Below are 14,469 nucleotides of genomic sequence, written 5' to 3' on the forward strand. Positions count from 1 at the left end.
TCCTAAAACTAGGCAAATATATTCATCTCACAATCCTAAAGATATGCAGTGATATGATTCTAGTTTTCTATTTGGAGTTCCATGAATTATGGTCTTTAATGAATTGTCGTGCAGTCCAAGTCTTCGACACCTAATACGACATTTGAAGATAAATATTAAATACAACTTTTATGCTTTGACTGTATTTGCAAGTGTTTTTAAAACGATCGAAAACATTGTTGATGAAGATGCTTTTGGAATTAATCTTTAGTAAAAAACAAGTGAATCCTAAAAAAACACTTTAAGTGTTTTATGCAAAAAACACATAAGTGGTGCATCTTCAAAATGCACTTCAAGTATTTTTGAAATTCAAAAACACTTTCCTCAAGAGCATTTTCAATCATTTTAAAAATATTTTCAAACATGCCCAACTTTAAAAAATTAGCCAACTAAAATAATTGCCCTTTCATTTTATATTGCAAATAGATTATTTAATAGGACAATGAAGTTTTTCAAAATGAAGCAACTTGTGGTTGAGAATTCCACAGCTCTCTTATTGTATTTTCTGGTAAATGGACAGAAAACTCAGTACCCAAATAAATACTCAATGTGTATGGTCGACCTGAAATTAGGTATATGTAAGCTCCATACTTTGCATCTCTTCCATTATTATTGACAAATGGTGTACATGTTAGGTATGAAGGCTGGCCCATGAAAGCTATAACAATCTAAATTATAAGGAGAGATGAAATCATATTTTGTGGCGGACAATTTAGTGACTTATGGTCTTGATTTAAATTTTGATAATCCTTTTTCTTATTCAGTTAGTTTTATTCGTGAAAATCGACTTGGGACGTCCTAATCTAAATGTACTATTGAGTAGGGTTTGTTTGGACTCTTACTTTAGCCCCGTTTTTCAACAAAGTCATCGTAGATAAAAAAATTGTGTGACGAAAAGAAACAAAATTGTTGCATATATGGATAATGTTAGATTTTTGCACCCGAATTCAATCCTCTCTCTCCGTTAATTAGGGTTGCAATAATAAAATGTTTCTAAGTTAAACTTGCGACTCACGGATCATGATCCCCAAATTGAAGGCTGCCCGTGAGTAATTTGGTTTTGACTGACCTCGATGAACCGTTAGCAAACCAACTTGTTTGATTCATGACTCAAATTTTCCATGCATCACTTTTACTGTTAATTTTAATAAATTCGAATTTAGAACATCTTTCCATAATAGCAGTTGCTACGTAAAAGTTAGCATATTGCTTTCGATTGTCAACATTATCATGACTATAATACGTACTGTTCAATCACACTGATCTAAATTTTGCTTTCAAATATGTTAAAAGCTTGCAATGTAGAGAAATTTTTAGTTGTGACGGGAACACGGATGATACACTACTTGTTTTTATGCAAGTAGTGAAATTTTTTAATTTTTAAGTTATTAACCTTTTAACACACATAACCCACCATTTATATTAAGACACATGATGTACCACCTCGTGTAACGATCATATTAAAAAATCTCTAGCCGGTCAATGCTTATCCTCGCACATTTTGTATTCGATCTCCCGTCTTTTAACGCCGGTTATATTAAAAAAATTTAAGTGACAGATCGATATATTGACACTTCACGAGGAGAAAGTTAATTTAAAGCCCAAATAACAGTCAATGACTCAAAGAAATGCACCAGCCTCCATAATTTTGGTATAAATATAATTTTTCCCCACCAGCCTACACCCGAGGAGGCTGCTTATGTTTTTAAAGATAAATTATTAGTGGGTTGATTGGAAACCAATATGGCTTTTCAACACCCTCGCTGATGTTGATAATGGGAAAGAGATCTCTTCCAGATCTTTTTCTTTTAAGTTCAGGAATTAAATGATTCGAATTTTTAAAATTTGATCGAATTTTTACTAACTTTTCTCCTTTTAATCATTGAATCAAATTTTAAAGGTCTGATTATTTGATCCCTGAACTTTGGAGGGAAAGATTCAGAAAGAATTCTTTCCATGATAATGTATTGACTCACATTCGATTATTAATAAAATTCATCTATCATTTAAGAAAAATAAATAAATAAGAAATTAGAGAAACGATTGGGATTTCATGGTTAATTACATAACACCCTTTAAGGTTATCGTGCTTTCACAAAACTCTCTTTAAGTGTAGCCATTTAGTACTACGATTTAGTAGTATTTTTTTCACTTGTAAGTAGGAGGTCTTAGGTTCGATTCTCGCCAAAGGCAAATTTGAACCATAGTATTGCTGGCCCATTGTGAGGCTAACCCTACCCCCTCTCCTTAGGGTAGATAATTTCGTTTGTTCAAAAAACTCTTTTAGGTGTATTGTGTTTTCACAAAACTCTTGAAAGAACACTATAACCATTTGAGGTTTTAATTTACTTTGACATCACCCCTTTACGGACGACTTTAAAACCTCGAATTTACCCTTGTGTTTAAAACCTCAGAGGTGGTGTGAAAGTAAATCAAAATCTCATAGAGTGTTAGTGTTATTTCTCAAATCTGATGAATTTTTGTAACATAATGAGTATACATTGTATAAGTAAAGAGAATAATTATCTATTTCAAACTACATATTAATCTAGACAATTTGGGCTCTAATAACAAGCTTGACAGAAGTTAGAGTGACCTATTCATAAATGCTGAATCATACGTTAACAACTATCAATTATTAATAACTATGAATTTAACGTTCGTTAGTTAAAAAAAACACAACTCTCGCACATAAATTGCTGTTTTAAAATTTGGTTTATAAAGTTCACAACCACATTCACACAGCATGTGTGAGAAAAAAACACACACAAAATACAAAAAAACAGCTCTCGGACCCAATTTTCTGTCAATTACAACAAGGAACAAGACAAAACCTATTTATCTTAATTTCTAAAACATAAAAAAAACTGCCAATCTGGCAAAGCCATCTGGGCATCAACGAAGACACAGCTAGCTAGTGGGATAAGTGGCCACGGCTTCCCCGGGTGGACACGTGGCAAAACACTAAGCCGCTTATGGAATTGGATCCGCTCTGGACCTTCGTATCTAGAGCCTAAAGTTCAATTCATCTGGGCTGCAAAAATTGAATCCAACGGACTCCATTAACTTATTTTCCTGGCCACCAAACAATACCAACGGTTCTCATTTCTTTTACATACCAATAAACGGTCCAAATTATTTGATCCTTAGGCTCCGGACACTAAGGTCCGGAGCGGATCCAATTCCGCCGCTTGCAGTTACATTTCCCTCCGCTCCTTCTGAAAACTTTAATCGTTTCACACGTGCTGCCTCCCTTTCCCAGCCGGAAAATCCTCCGCCCTCTCTCTCTCTCTCTCTCTCTCTCTCTCTCTCTCCGTCCTCTCTTTCTCTCTCTAAGCTTAAAAAACCTTCCTTGCCCGGATTCCAAACTCTAAAATCTTAGTATTCTCTCACTTTCTCGGCAACCAAACGCCAGTTTTCCGACCCGCCAATTCAAGTGAGTTTGAATCGAGCTCTTTACGCTCTGCAGATTCAATTAAATTAAATTTGGGGGTTTTTTTATTTTTTGGGTATATTTTGGGTTTGAGATGGGGGCAGTGACGTCATCAATGGCGGCCAAGTTCGCCTTTTTCCCGCCGAGCCCGCCGTCGTACGGGGTGGAGAAGGAGGAGGACACTGGGAAGCTGAAGATGACCGGGGTGGGGACGAGGGAAAACGTCGACGTCTTGAAGCTGCGGACCAAGAGAGGGAACGACGTCGTGGCGGTGTACATAAGGAATCCGTCGGCGAAGCTCACTGTTCTGCACTCGCATGGGAACGCAGCTGATCTGGGTCAGATGTACGAGTTGTTCAGTGAGCTGAGTCTTCACCTCCGAGTCAACTTGTTGGGGTAAGTAATTAACTATTGCAAAAATCTGTAAATTTCACTGTTTGATTTGTGACCAAGTATCTGTGTTTCTGTTTTTGCACAGTATATTATTTATGTGCGTGTTTGGAAGTTGTAAAGTTTTGAACTTTATGGGGATTTATGTGTGTTTTGTAGGTATGATTATTCGGGGTACGGACAGTCTACTGGGAAGGTATGAGATTTCAGTTTCGCTTTCGCTTTCAATTTTGTATCGATTTTGTTTGAAGGGAAGAGAAACCGGAAAATGTTAATCGGATTGCTAAGCGTTCTGTATAATTAATTTCAGTAGGATTTCGTTTCTTGCAATTCCCATCAGAAGAAATGAAACTTGAATTTGGTTTTATTACGCCGCAGTTGCACTCTTATGTCGAGTTTTTCATCCTACTTTATGTTGTTATAGAAAGATTTCTGTTTTCCTAGAGACCGCGTTGAGGATTGGATGAATGAAAACAAGTCTTAGCGATAATTGGTTTGGAGAATGTTCGAAATGAGATGTATATTTTTTGCCTTATGGACAGCCGAGTGAGCAAAACACTTATGCAGACATAGAAGCTGCATACAGATGCCTTGTGGAGAGGTACGATGCGAAGGAGGAGGATGTTATCTTATATGGGCAATCAGTTGGTAGTGGACCTACTCTCGATCTAGCAACCCGGTTACTGAAATTGAGGGCAGTGGTTCTTCATAGTCCGATCATGTCTGGTCTTCGGGTCATGTATCCAGTGAAGCGAACGTATTGGTTTGACATTTATAAGGTACTTAATCTTTATTAATTGCAGCTTTAGACTCTTCGGTTCAATTTTTTCACAACATTTGGGAGTATATCATGCTAATGAGAGTTTTACTATTCATGGTGCAGAATATCGACAAAATACCCTTCGTCAGTTGTCCTGTTCTGGTGATTCATGTGAGTACCTTTTTTCCTTTGAATTGTGTGCTTTATTTTCCTTGAACTTTGTGAATCAAAATATGGCAAGGTATTAACTAATTGGTTACTTCAGTAGTCTTCGACATGTGCACTGATGCACTAACACTCCAAGTCCTCTTGTTCCAAATTCACAAGTCTTCACCGTACCGGTGGTGAATGTTTTTGCTTGTGCATTCTAAATAATGTCTTTTCCGAGTCTGTATTGTATACCAATAACATTTACTTCGTATTGTATACCAATAACTTATAGTGCAATCCTTGCCTTATGGTATCGTTAAATATGTGCGGTTTAGTTTCCAAAAGCGTACTGATTTGCCAGGTTGTTTTGTTCTGTGTTTTCCTATTGCCTGCAGGGGACGGCTGATGATGTTGTGGATTGGTCCCATGGCAAGCAGCTTTGGGATAATTGTAAAGAGAAGTATGAGCCGTTATGGATAAAAGGAGGGAATCATTGTGACTTGGAGCTCTACCCACAGTACATAAAGCATGTCAAAAAGTTTGTATTAACCATCGAGAAATATCCGCATCTGAGGAATAAATCAGGGCCAGTTACAGTTCAAATAGAAAATCCACGGAAAAGCACTGACACCAGGGAGAAATCTTGTTCCATCACAGATCACAAAGAGAATTCTAGACCCAGTATCGACCATAGAGAAAACCCCAGGCTAAGTACAGATCATAGAGAGAAGTCAAGGGCCAGCACAGATAAGAGAGAGAGAACAAGAAAAAGTATGGATCAACCTGAAAAAGCAAGTAATAGCGTGGAACAGCCAGAGAGAGCTCGGAATAGCATTGACCGGTAAGAAATTTTTTGCTTTTCGCCCATACATGCTTTATCTTGCGAAATTCATCTGCTCGCATCACAGCGTAGACACATATACAACTCTAGTTTCTCTGACTGTTGAAATTTAACGTTGGTGGCAGCTTCGGAGAGATGTTCAGATCAGTTGGATTGTGCAATATTGATTGTTTTAAGCCCACAGCTACCAGCGCGTAAAGAAACGAGATCAGTTCACAAATGGAAATCTGTCTTCTACCCTACTCTATTTATTTGATTGATTAATTGGGTCGTTTGGGTGATACGAAAAATGTCTTTGTAGGATGAGAACCAGCTACGTGGAGAATTCAAGTATTGTATACGTCACTGAATCACTAGTGCGAAACCAAGAAAGATGTACGGTCTAATGGTTGTTTACTCAAGGGCGCGGTGTGAGTGATAGGACGTCATTGTTTCTCATTCTTAGAGGAAGAACAGGAAATTTGTTAGACAAGGCAACTTTTGTGTGTGTCTCTCTCTAAACTTTGTCAGATTTAATGTAGGATGAAGCAAAAGTTCCCACTGGAATATTGGCTCATGTACTATATGGTTGTTACTGTATGTGTTCATTTTACAGGGATCCCAGAACAAGAATGTAGTTTAACAGAGTAATGTGTTAGGTTGTTGATTGTTATTTGGAGTCAAAATTATACATCGTTGAGATCAATGACGTGGAATCCCAACCGTTGATTCCATTTTTGTTCAATCTGATAGCCATTAATAAAGAGAGATGTGTGAAAAGCTAAAAATAGTGTGAAAATAAAATTGCTGTTCTTACCACATCTGTACCTATAGGTTATGAACATGTTATTCAATGTGGCCCTAGCCAATGTTACTGAGGGTTTAGCAACCATGAGAGCTAGCCACGCGAGATTAGAGTTGCCTCAGTGGTTATATTTGTGCCCGTTCAAGTTATGTTATTTTTTTATAACAAACATAGTATTTTCATTAAATAGGTGAGGGAGTGGACTAAACCTTACAATGAGTTTGCTATAATAATATTGTTTAACTTCACCTTTAACGAGAATTAGGCTCAAGATCTCTCATTTACAACTGAAAAAGAACCACTAAACTATAGTACTAAGGGGTTATTTAACAAGTAACTTAAACGTAAAATTCGTTACCAAGCTATCTAACCCAAATTTTCCTTTTGCTTTGATATCTGAAAAATAAATAAAAGAAAAAGGGCAACTAGATGTTGATTAGGCCACATCATTACCAAACGTACGGATGCATCATTTTTATGATCAAATCACACAAATAGCTCCCCAAAGATGGCAAAATTTTAGAAACGCCCCAAACTCCCTGTCAGGCAAGGAAAATTTTTAGGTGTGACGGGAACACGGATGGTACACCACGTGTCTCAATGCAAGTGGTGGAAAATTTTAATTTTTAAGTTATTAATATTTTAACACATATGACCCACCATTTACATTGAGACACGTGGTGTACCATCTCGTGTGACGGGAACACTGAAAAATCTCTCGTCAGGCACCAAAAGCAAAAATCAGAAGCGTACACTACTGCTACTGCCAAAGCCAGGGTTTAAGAAAAGGGTTAAGGGGTTTAGGCGGCTGTTTGCTTACTGGTTTTGCTTCTTCCTCCCCTCTCCATCTCTGATGAATTCGATTGCTTCTCTGAGTCCTTTCTTCGACCCATTTCCTCTGATCCCACTCTCACCAATTCATCTCCCCCAAAAATATTTGATTTTTTTAATTTGATGTCCTGCGCCCAAAACCCTTTTTCCCCGGCAAATTTCACCAAGAATTTCACATTTCGAATCCCCATAGGTTTCCACAAGAACCCATCAATGATATCCACAAGTTTGTGGAGAAACTTGGCTAAGCAAGCCATTCCCAGGAACCAGAGGGGTCGTCTCAATTCACAATCCATTTCTCGAGCTTATAGCCTTCTGGGTTTTTCCCGGGAATCTGTTTCCCCTCAAAGGTTCAAGCCTTTTCAGCTGGGTTCTTACTCAAACATGGGTTTTCCGGAGGTGGGTTTTCCCGGGAAAGGTGAAATTTCTACAGGTGAGAGTTATATGGGCAACCCAAGTTATTGGTCTGTGAGGACTCCAATTGGGTTTAATGGGTTTTTCCCTAGAGGGTATGCGAGCGTCGCTGAGGTGGTTTCTTCCACTGATGCGGAGGAGGATGTGTCTCTTGTTGATGAAGTTCAAGAACTGTTGCAGCAAATGAGTAAAGAGGGTAAGAGGCAGACTGACCATTGGCGGCGGATGCGGCTGAGGAGAGTGAGAGGAATGGGGCAGGCGAAGTACTTTGCACTGAAGAGAAGACAGATAAAGATTGAGACTGAAGCGTGGGAACGGGCAGCGAAGGAGTACAGGGAGCTTATGATGGACATGTGTGAGCACAAGTTAGCTCCCAATTTGCCATACATGAAGTCTTTGTTTCTTGGTTGGTTTGAACCTATGCGCAATGCCATTGAAAAAGAGCAAGACCTGTGCCGGAAAGGGAAGAATAAGGCAGCCTACGCACCTTATATTGATCAGTTACCAGCTGATATGATGTCGGTTATTACAATGCATAAGCTGATGGGATTGTTGATGACCGGAGGCGAACATGGAACTTGCAGGGTGGTTTCAGCTGCTTGCACCATAGGTGAAGCCATTGAGCACGAGGTGTGAAATTTGTTTTACTCATTATTCGTGGACATTTTGATTCGGTTTCAGTTTGTTCTACTTGGTTTCTAGTCAGTGTGCTTCCATTCATAAATAGCATTGCAGTCATTTTATATTTCTGTTTAGTTTCCCTTTTCTTTGCTGGAATCGAGTTAATGGTGGTGCCGTAGTGAAATTCATATATTCCCCTTTTCTCAAAGCATGTTAAGTTTGTGTGGGTAGGGACTTAGGGAATGATCTAAAATCGAAAACCTTAGTGCGTTGTTCTTTGTGTCTTGTTGTTCTCTAGCTGGACTAAGTAAAACAATTCCTAAGGCTTGGTTTTCTTACTGTACACAGTGTCATCCCGCCCATCTCTCCTAGATGAGCACTGATGTATCACTGCTTCAATGCATCAGGTTAGAATACACAATTTCTTGGAACGGACGAGAAAGAAAAAGGTCAACAAAGATGAGGAAAACCGAGAGTCTGATGATGTATTGAAGGAACAAGAGAAGCTGAATAAAAAGGTCACTAATTTGATGAAAAAGCAAAAACTGCAAGCGGTGAGACATATAGTGCGGAAACATGATGCTTCAAAACCCTGGAGCCAGGATGCCAGGGCTAAGGTTTGCATGGTTTATGCTTTTACTAGTAGAACCTTATCAGCATTTTATTTACATGCATTCTAAAACGCCGCTCTTTCTTTATGTAATTTTCAGGTCGGCAGTCGTCTGATTGAATTGTTGATTCAAACGTCTTTTATACAACCTCCGGCCGATCAGTTAGCAGATAGTCCACCAGATCTACGACCTGCATTTATACACACTTTTAGGACTGTCGTAAAAGATCCAAAGTATTTACTAGTCTGTACTATTGATAACTGTACACCTCCCCTCCTGAAGATATAATTTTTTTATTATTTATTTTTATGTTAATGTGGACTTTCCCTAACAGGAATACGTCCAGCAGAAGATTTGGTGTTATTCAATGCGACCCTCTTGTTCTCAAAGGCTTTGAGAAAACAGTAAGTAACTCCGATCCTTTTTTCTTTCTGTTATTCTTGAAACAATTGTAGATGTCTGTTGGCTCCTGGAACATGGTAACTATTTTTACGTATTTATTGTTAAGGATCTAGGAGTGTTGTGGATTAACTAGTTTGATAGGGTTAAAATTGAGTGAATAATATAGTCTGTATACTATTGTTCATTTGTCCCTGGCAGGCGATGCAGTGTTGACTAAGCTAATAGTGTATAATATTTCTCTTTTTCCTGTCAAAGGACACATCTTAAGAAGCTTACAGGAATTGTATATTTTCTTTAGTCCACAATGTATCAATAGTTGTTACTGTTTATGCAGGGAAGCCACATGGTGATTCCTTATATGCCGATGTTGGTGCCACCAGTCAACTGGACAGGGTATGATAATTTCAGTTATGTGTTACCATTTTTGCCTAATTTTAAAGTTGTTCTTTTGTTAATGTTTTATTTGAAGTTCACACAATATCAGATTATAGGTTGCGTGATTCATAGAATCAGTTTTGGATGGAATGGAATGTGTAGAAGGCTAGAAGCTATTCAAATATACTGTATTCTTGCGGGTCTGAGCTGGAGATGGAGAATAGGGTTTGATATAGGAATAGAATTGGATGACTTCTCTATTTAATTCTAACTTCAAAGGTGGCCTGATGCTTTCATACTGCATGACATAGAACGTACAATTCAACTTCTTCAGAGTCCTTATGTGATAAGAATTTCAGATTACTTTTAGGTTAAAACTGTTTTTATCTCTGTTTTGTGGTTTTGTAAATTTGTCTTCAGTTATGATAGAGGAGGGTACTTTTTCCTACCATCCTATGTCATGCGCATTCATGGAGCTAAACAGCAGCGTGAAGCAATAAAGAGGACCCCGAGTGAGCAACTGGAACCAGTTTTTAAGGTTTGTATACATACAAGGGTTGTATGAGTTTTTCATCATGAAAATTTTTGTGGAACTCAATCGAACATGAAGAGTGTGGTGCCTTATGTGTTGATTCTTATATGGGTTAATTTTGTCTTTCATGGCCAGGCCCTGGATACTCTTGGAAATACCAGATGGAGGGTTAATAAGAGGGTACTTAATGTTGTAGATAGAATATGGGCTAGTGGAGGCCGTCTTGCTGATTTGGTGGACCGTGATAATGTGAGTTTATTAGTCACAAACACACACAAAAAAGGAAAAAAAATTATTCAAGATTCTTGGTACTTATTAGGAGGTTGGTTCGTTCTTTTGACATGCTTTGACAAAAGCCAAAGACTATCAACCTTAATTAGTTTGGGGAAATTCAAACAGAACTTAACAACTGAACCAAATGGTTGGTTTAATCAGTTTTTGAATTTTTTTTCACTCCATTTTATTTCAAAAATATTGTTATCAATCGTGTGCTATGTCAGCCAATTTGATATATTGAAATTGATCTGGAGCTGTGTTTCTTTATCGTTTTGGCATTTCAGGTTCCTTTACCAGAGGAACCAGATACTGATGATGAAACACTGCTTAAGAAATGGAAATGGAAGGTGAAATCTGTGAAGAAAGAGAACATGGAGAGGCATTCACAGCGTTGTGACTTGGAGCTTAAACTAACTGTAAGATTCATTTCTCTCTTGTGAGTCAGTAACCATAATGTACTTGGAATATGTGAAACTCATTTTTATCAGGGAGCAGGTAGCACGGGAGATGAAGGATGAAGAGGGTTTTTACTATCCACACAATCTTGATTTTCGGGGCCGTGCATATCCTATGCACCCATACTTAAATCATCTTGGTTCAGATCTATCCCGGGGTATTTTGGAGTTCGCAGAGGGACGCCCCCTTGGAAAGTCAGGCTTACGTTGGCTGAAGATACACTTGGCAAATCTTTATGCGAGTGGCGTGGACAAATTATCTCGCGAGGGTCGAATAGCATTTATAGAGAATCATTTGGATGATATATTTGATTCTGTGGACAGACCGCTAGAAGGAAGACGCTGGTGGTTGAAGGCAGAAGATCCATTTCAGTGCTTGGCAGTGTGCATTAACCTTGCTGAAGCTTTGAGAAGCTCTTCTCCAGAGACTTTTATTTCACATATTCCCGTACATCAGGTACATTTTCATTGTCAGGCCACCAGATCTTGGATTCATGAAAACTGTGAGATTCCTGTATTTACCTTAAGGCTAGGGGAATTAAGTTGAGAAAGTGTACCACAAGTAATGAATTAGTTCTGGATGTTTAATTATGTGGTTTCAGACATTTTTGAAGGAGATTATATATTTTCTGGAATAGTATATTTACATTTCTTGTTTTTAACTGATTTTTTTAGGATGGCTCTTGCAATGGTTTACAACACTACGCTGCCCTTGGAAGAGACAAGGTAATTTATTTCTCTCAATTTATTCTAGAGTAGGTCATACGTGAACGCCCCCTCCCAACTCCACTCCCTCACTCCCCTGTCTACCTATGGTATAGTGGGAAAATTCATGCGTTAGTTTGATATCTGTTTTCTCATTGGAAATTTTGCATTCAGTTGGGAGCAGCTTCTGTCAATCTTGTTGCAGGAGAGAAGCCTGCAGATGTATACTCAGGAATAGCTGCCAGGTAAGCAATTTATGACTAAGTAAGAGGTATCACATGATCCGTATTGAAGTAGAACCTTTTTATTCTACGCATGAGTGTTACTTTTGTCAATTTACGTGTAAGCTGTCAACATGTCATGAATAAGTAATTTAATGAAAAAGTGTCACACTCTCGTTGCAGGGTACTGGAAATCATGCGAAGGGATGCACAGAAGGATCCTGCAGTTTTTCCAGAGGCATTGCGTGCAAAAATGTTAGTTGATCAGGTTGATTTTACAACTCTTCAGTAGTCTTTCTGATGGATACATTACTAAAACAAAGTGGATAGCGCAACATTACAGTTAAACCTGTTCAATTTCTAACCAAACATGTGTAGTTTGATAGTATATCAGAAAATGTGGCTGTTATTTGATTACTGTTTCTAAAATGGCATTTTTTTGCTACCTGCTTATCATGTTCAACTGAGGGTTAACCCTGGTGGCTGTACATATGTAGGTGGATAGGAAATTGGTGAAGCAGACAGTGATGACATCAGTATATGGTGTCACTTACATCGGTGCTCGGGATCAAATCAAGAGGAGGTTGAAGGAACGCGGTTCCATTTCAGATGATGAAGAGCTTTTTGGTTGTGCTTGTTACGCTGCAAAGGTACCAGAAAAATCATATTGCGAGGGTGTCAATTTGTCTTTTCATATTGGTAACAATTTTTTTTCATATGCGTGTGAGCATGCAGTGCCCATTAGAATTTAAATGACAAGATTCCATACATCATTTGCAGATCACCTTAACCGCTCTAGGTGAGATGTTTGAAGCTGCACGAAGTATCATGAGCTGGCTTGGCGAATGTGCAAAAGTTTGTAGCAGATTCCTCTTTTCTTTTATTTCTTTCTCACTCACAATTTTTTTTCCTGTGGTTTTGATATTTTAATCTTATTTTCAGATAATTGCATCTGAAAATGAGCCAGTACGATGGACAACTCCGCTCGGACTTCCAGTTGTGCAACCTTACCGTAAATTCGGCAGGCATCTTGTGAGTATTACAATTTTCACCGAGTCAACAAGGGTCATCAATATTGTTATTGTATTCATAGTTATTAAAAGGTTAAATCAAGTCTAATAGCTTCTGGTCCAATTTGTTGCAGATTAAAACTTCGCTTCAAATTTTATCGTTACAGCAAGAAACAGATAAGGTACTATAGTTATCTTCACTCAGAGGATGCCATAAGAAAATGTAGATCAATAGTTTTCACGTCATCTTTGGAATTGTTTTAAATATTTGAAGTTTCCGAGCCTCAAGTCTCAAATTGATTTTTTGTCTAATATAGGTCATGGTCAAGAGGCAGAGGACAGCGTTCCCACCTAATTTTGTTCATTCCCTCGATAGTTCTCATATGATGATGACTGCGGTTGCCTGTAAAAAAGCAGGTTTAAACTTTGCAGGTAAAAAGTCCTTGTGGAATCCATTTTAATTAGCATCTCTCCCCCTCTCTCTCTCTCTCTCTCTCTCAAACGCCCACGTACACACTTCTAATAATGGCCGTGTAATAACATATGATCACAGGAGTTCATGATTCGTACTGGACGCATGCTTGTGATGTGGATGAAATGAACAGGATACTTCGGGAAAAGTTTGTCGAACTCTACGAGATTCCAATACTAGAGAATGTACAGTACTCTTCTACTCTGAAATTCTCCTTTCAAGTTAATTTGAAAAGAATCACGAGGCATCACAACTGCATTCTTTTAAAAATGTAAATTTTATTTGATCATCTAGTGTCATTGATCTAACCATCATCTGTTTTGCTTCCAGTTGTTGGAGAGCTTTCAGCAGTCCTTTCCCACATTAGTTTTTCCTCCCTTGCCCGAACGAGGTGACTTTGACTTAAGAGACGTGCTAGAGTCACCTTATTTCTTCAACTGAGATGGCGAGCGATCTTCATTTTAAGCTACCTTCGCCTCAATTAGCGACCTGCCTCTGGTGTTCACTCTGCTTCTATCTACAGCGCCAAGAAAAAGGAAGCAGTCTGAATGAGAACCCCGGTAGAGACTGAGCTGGCATTATGCCTGTATAGTTCGAGGAAGTCCAGATGCCTGTGTACAATACTCAGCACGAACTCCAAGTTCACAACGCCATTGTGCTGCAGAAGCTAATCCGGGGCTGATACATCATCGAACAAGCTTCTGTAGACGAAGCTGAGAAACGAATGTGTTAGTAGAGTTGGTCGAGAATTGACACCTTAGTTATCCGTCACGTCACTCATGTGAAGTATGTAGAGCTTTGTGGCCGATTCGGGCGGTATATAGTCTAAAGAATGCCAGAGGACCATCTCATATTGCAGGTTGCTGGTGAAGATGGTTTTGTGTTGATATGTTTTTAATTCGCTTCTTGTAAATTTGAGCGGGAAATTTGGTTGTGTAAATATTTGGGAGACAATTCCTTTACAGAGAATCAAAATTTAAATTTATATCATAGAAAATACAAGTTTATATCAGCTGTGTGTCGTGTTTGTATTCACATACAGACACAACTAAGGGATGGAACCGTTTCCTCAAAACACCGAGAATTTAGATGGAACGGGTTTACCGTTATAGTGTCGTCATCATTTACTAATACAAATTTACGTGCA

General features: G+C 38.4%; 2 protein-coding genes across 2 annotated transcripts; both read left to right on the forward strand.

The window, feature by feature from the left end:
- The first annotated feature begins 3,093 nt into the window (after nucleotides 1–3,093).
- LOC137738978 (uncharacterized) lies at nucleotides 3,094–6,159 on the forward strand. Its single transcript, XM_068478450.2, has 6 exons — nucleotides 3,094–3,868; nucleotides 4,022–4,058; nucleotides 4,405–4,641; nucleotides 4,746–4,793; nucleotides 5,168–5,613; nucleotides 5,739–6,159. Exons 1-6 carry the CDS (start codon nucleotides 3,567–3,569, stop codon nucleotides 5,809–5,811), a joined length of 1,143 nt encoding a protein of 380 aa, XP_068334551.2. The 5' UTR covers nucleotides 3,094–3,566; the 3' UTR covers nucleotides 5,812–6,159.
- A 1,192-nt stretch (nucleotides 6,160–7,351) lies between these two features.
- LOC137738977 (DNA-directed RNA polymerase 2B, chloroplastic/mitochondrial) lies at nucleotides 7,352–14,334 on the forward strand. The gene is made up of 19 exons (XM_068478449.2): nucleotides 7,352–8,272; nucleotides 8,671–8,880; nucleotides 8,974–9,107; nucleotides 9,209–9,278; nucleotides 9,611–9,669; nucleotides 10,072–10,189; nucleotides 10,319–10,432; nucleotides 10,744–10,875; nucleotides 10,955–11,371; nucleotides 11,590–11,640; nucleotides 11,794–11,864; nucleotides 12,024–12,108; nucleotides 12,338–12,490; nucleotides 12,621–12,695; nucleotides 12,783–12,872; nucleotides 12,985–13,032; nucleotides 13,168–13,282; nucleotides 13,404–13,507; nucleotides 13,653–14,334. Exons 1-19 carry the CDS (start codon nucleotides 7,352–7,354, stop codon nucleotides 13,761–13,763), a joined length of 3,078 nt encoding a protein of 1,025 aa, XP_068334550.2. The 3' UTR covers nucleotides 13,764–14,334.
- Nucleotides 14,335–14,469: the final 135 nt, after the last annotated feature.

This window comes from Pyrus communis, chromosome 9 (genome assembly GCF_041283825.1).
Source record: "Pyrus communis isolate YQ-2024b chromosome 9, ASM4128382v1, whole genome shotgun sequence".
In the NCBI taxonomy this organism is placed as follows: Eukaryota; Viridiplantae; Streptophyta; class Magnoliopsida; order Rosales; family Rosaceae; genus Pyrus; species Pyrus communis.

Excerpts from the sequence above, each read along its gene's own strand:
- LOC137738978 (XM_068478450.2), top strand. The coding sequence starts at position 3,567 with ATGGGGGCAGTGACGTCATCAATGGCGGCCAAGTTCGCCTTTTTCCCG. Across the intron at positions 3,869-4,021 it reads CTCCGAGTCAACTTGTTGGG|GTATGATTATTCGGGGTACG; the intron begins GTAAGTAATTAA and ends TGTGTTTTGTAG. Across the intron at positions 4,059-4,404 it reads ACGGACAGTCTACTGGGAAG|CCGAGTGAGCAAAACACTTA; the intron begins GTATGAGATTTC and ends CCTTATGGACAG.
- LOC137738977 (XM_068478449.2), top strand. The coding sequence starts at position 7,352 with ATGTCCTGCGCCCAAAACCCTTTTTCCCCGGCAAATTTCACCAAGAAT. Across the intron at positions 9,279-9,610 it reads TCAAAGGCTTTGAGAAAACA|GGAAGCCACATGGTGATTCC; the intron begins GTAAGTAACTCC and ends CTGTTTATGCAG. Across the intron at positions 13,508-13,652 it reads AGATTCCAATACTAGAGAAT|TTGTTGGAGAGCTTTCAGCA; the intron begins GTACAGTACTCT and ends TTTTGCTTCCAG.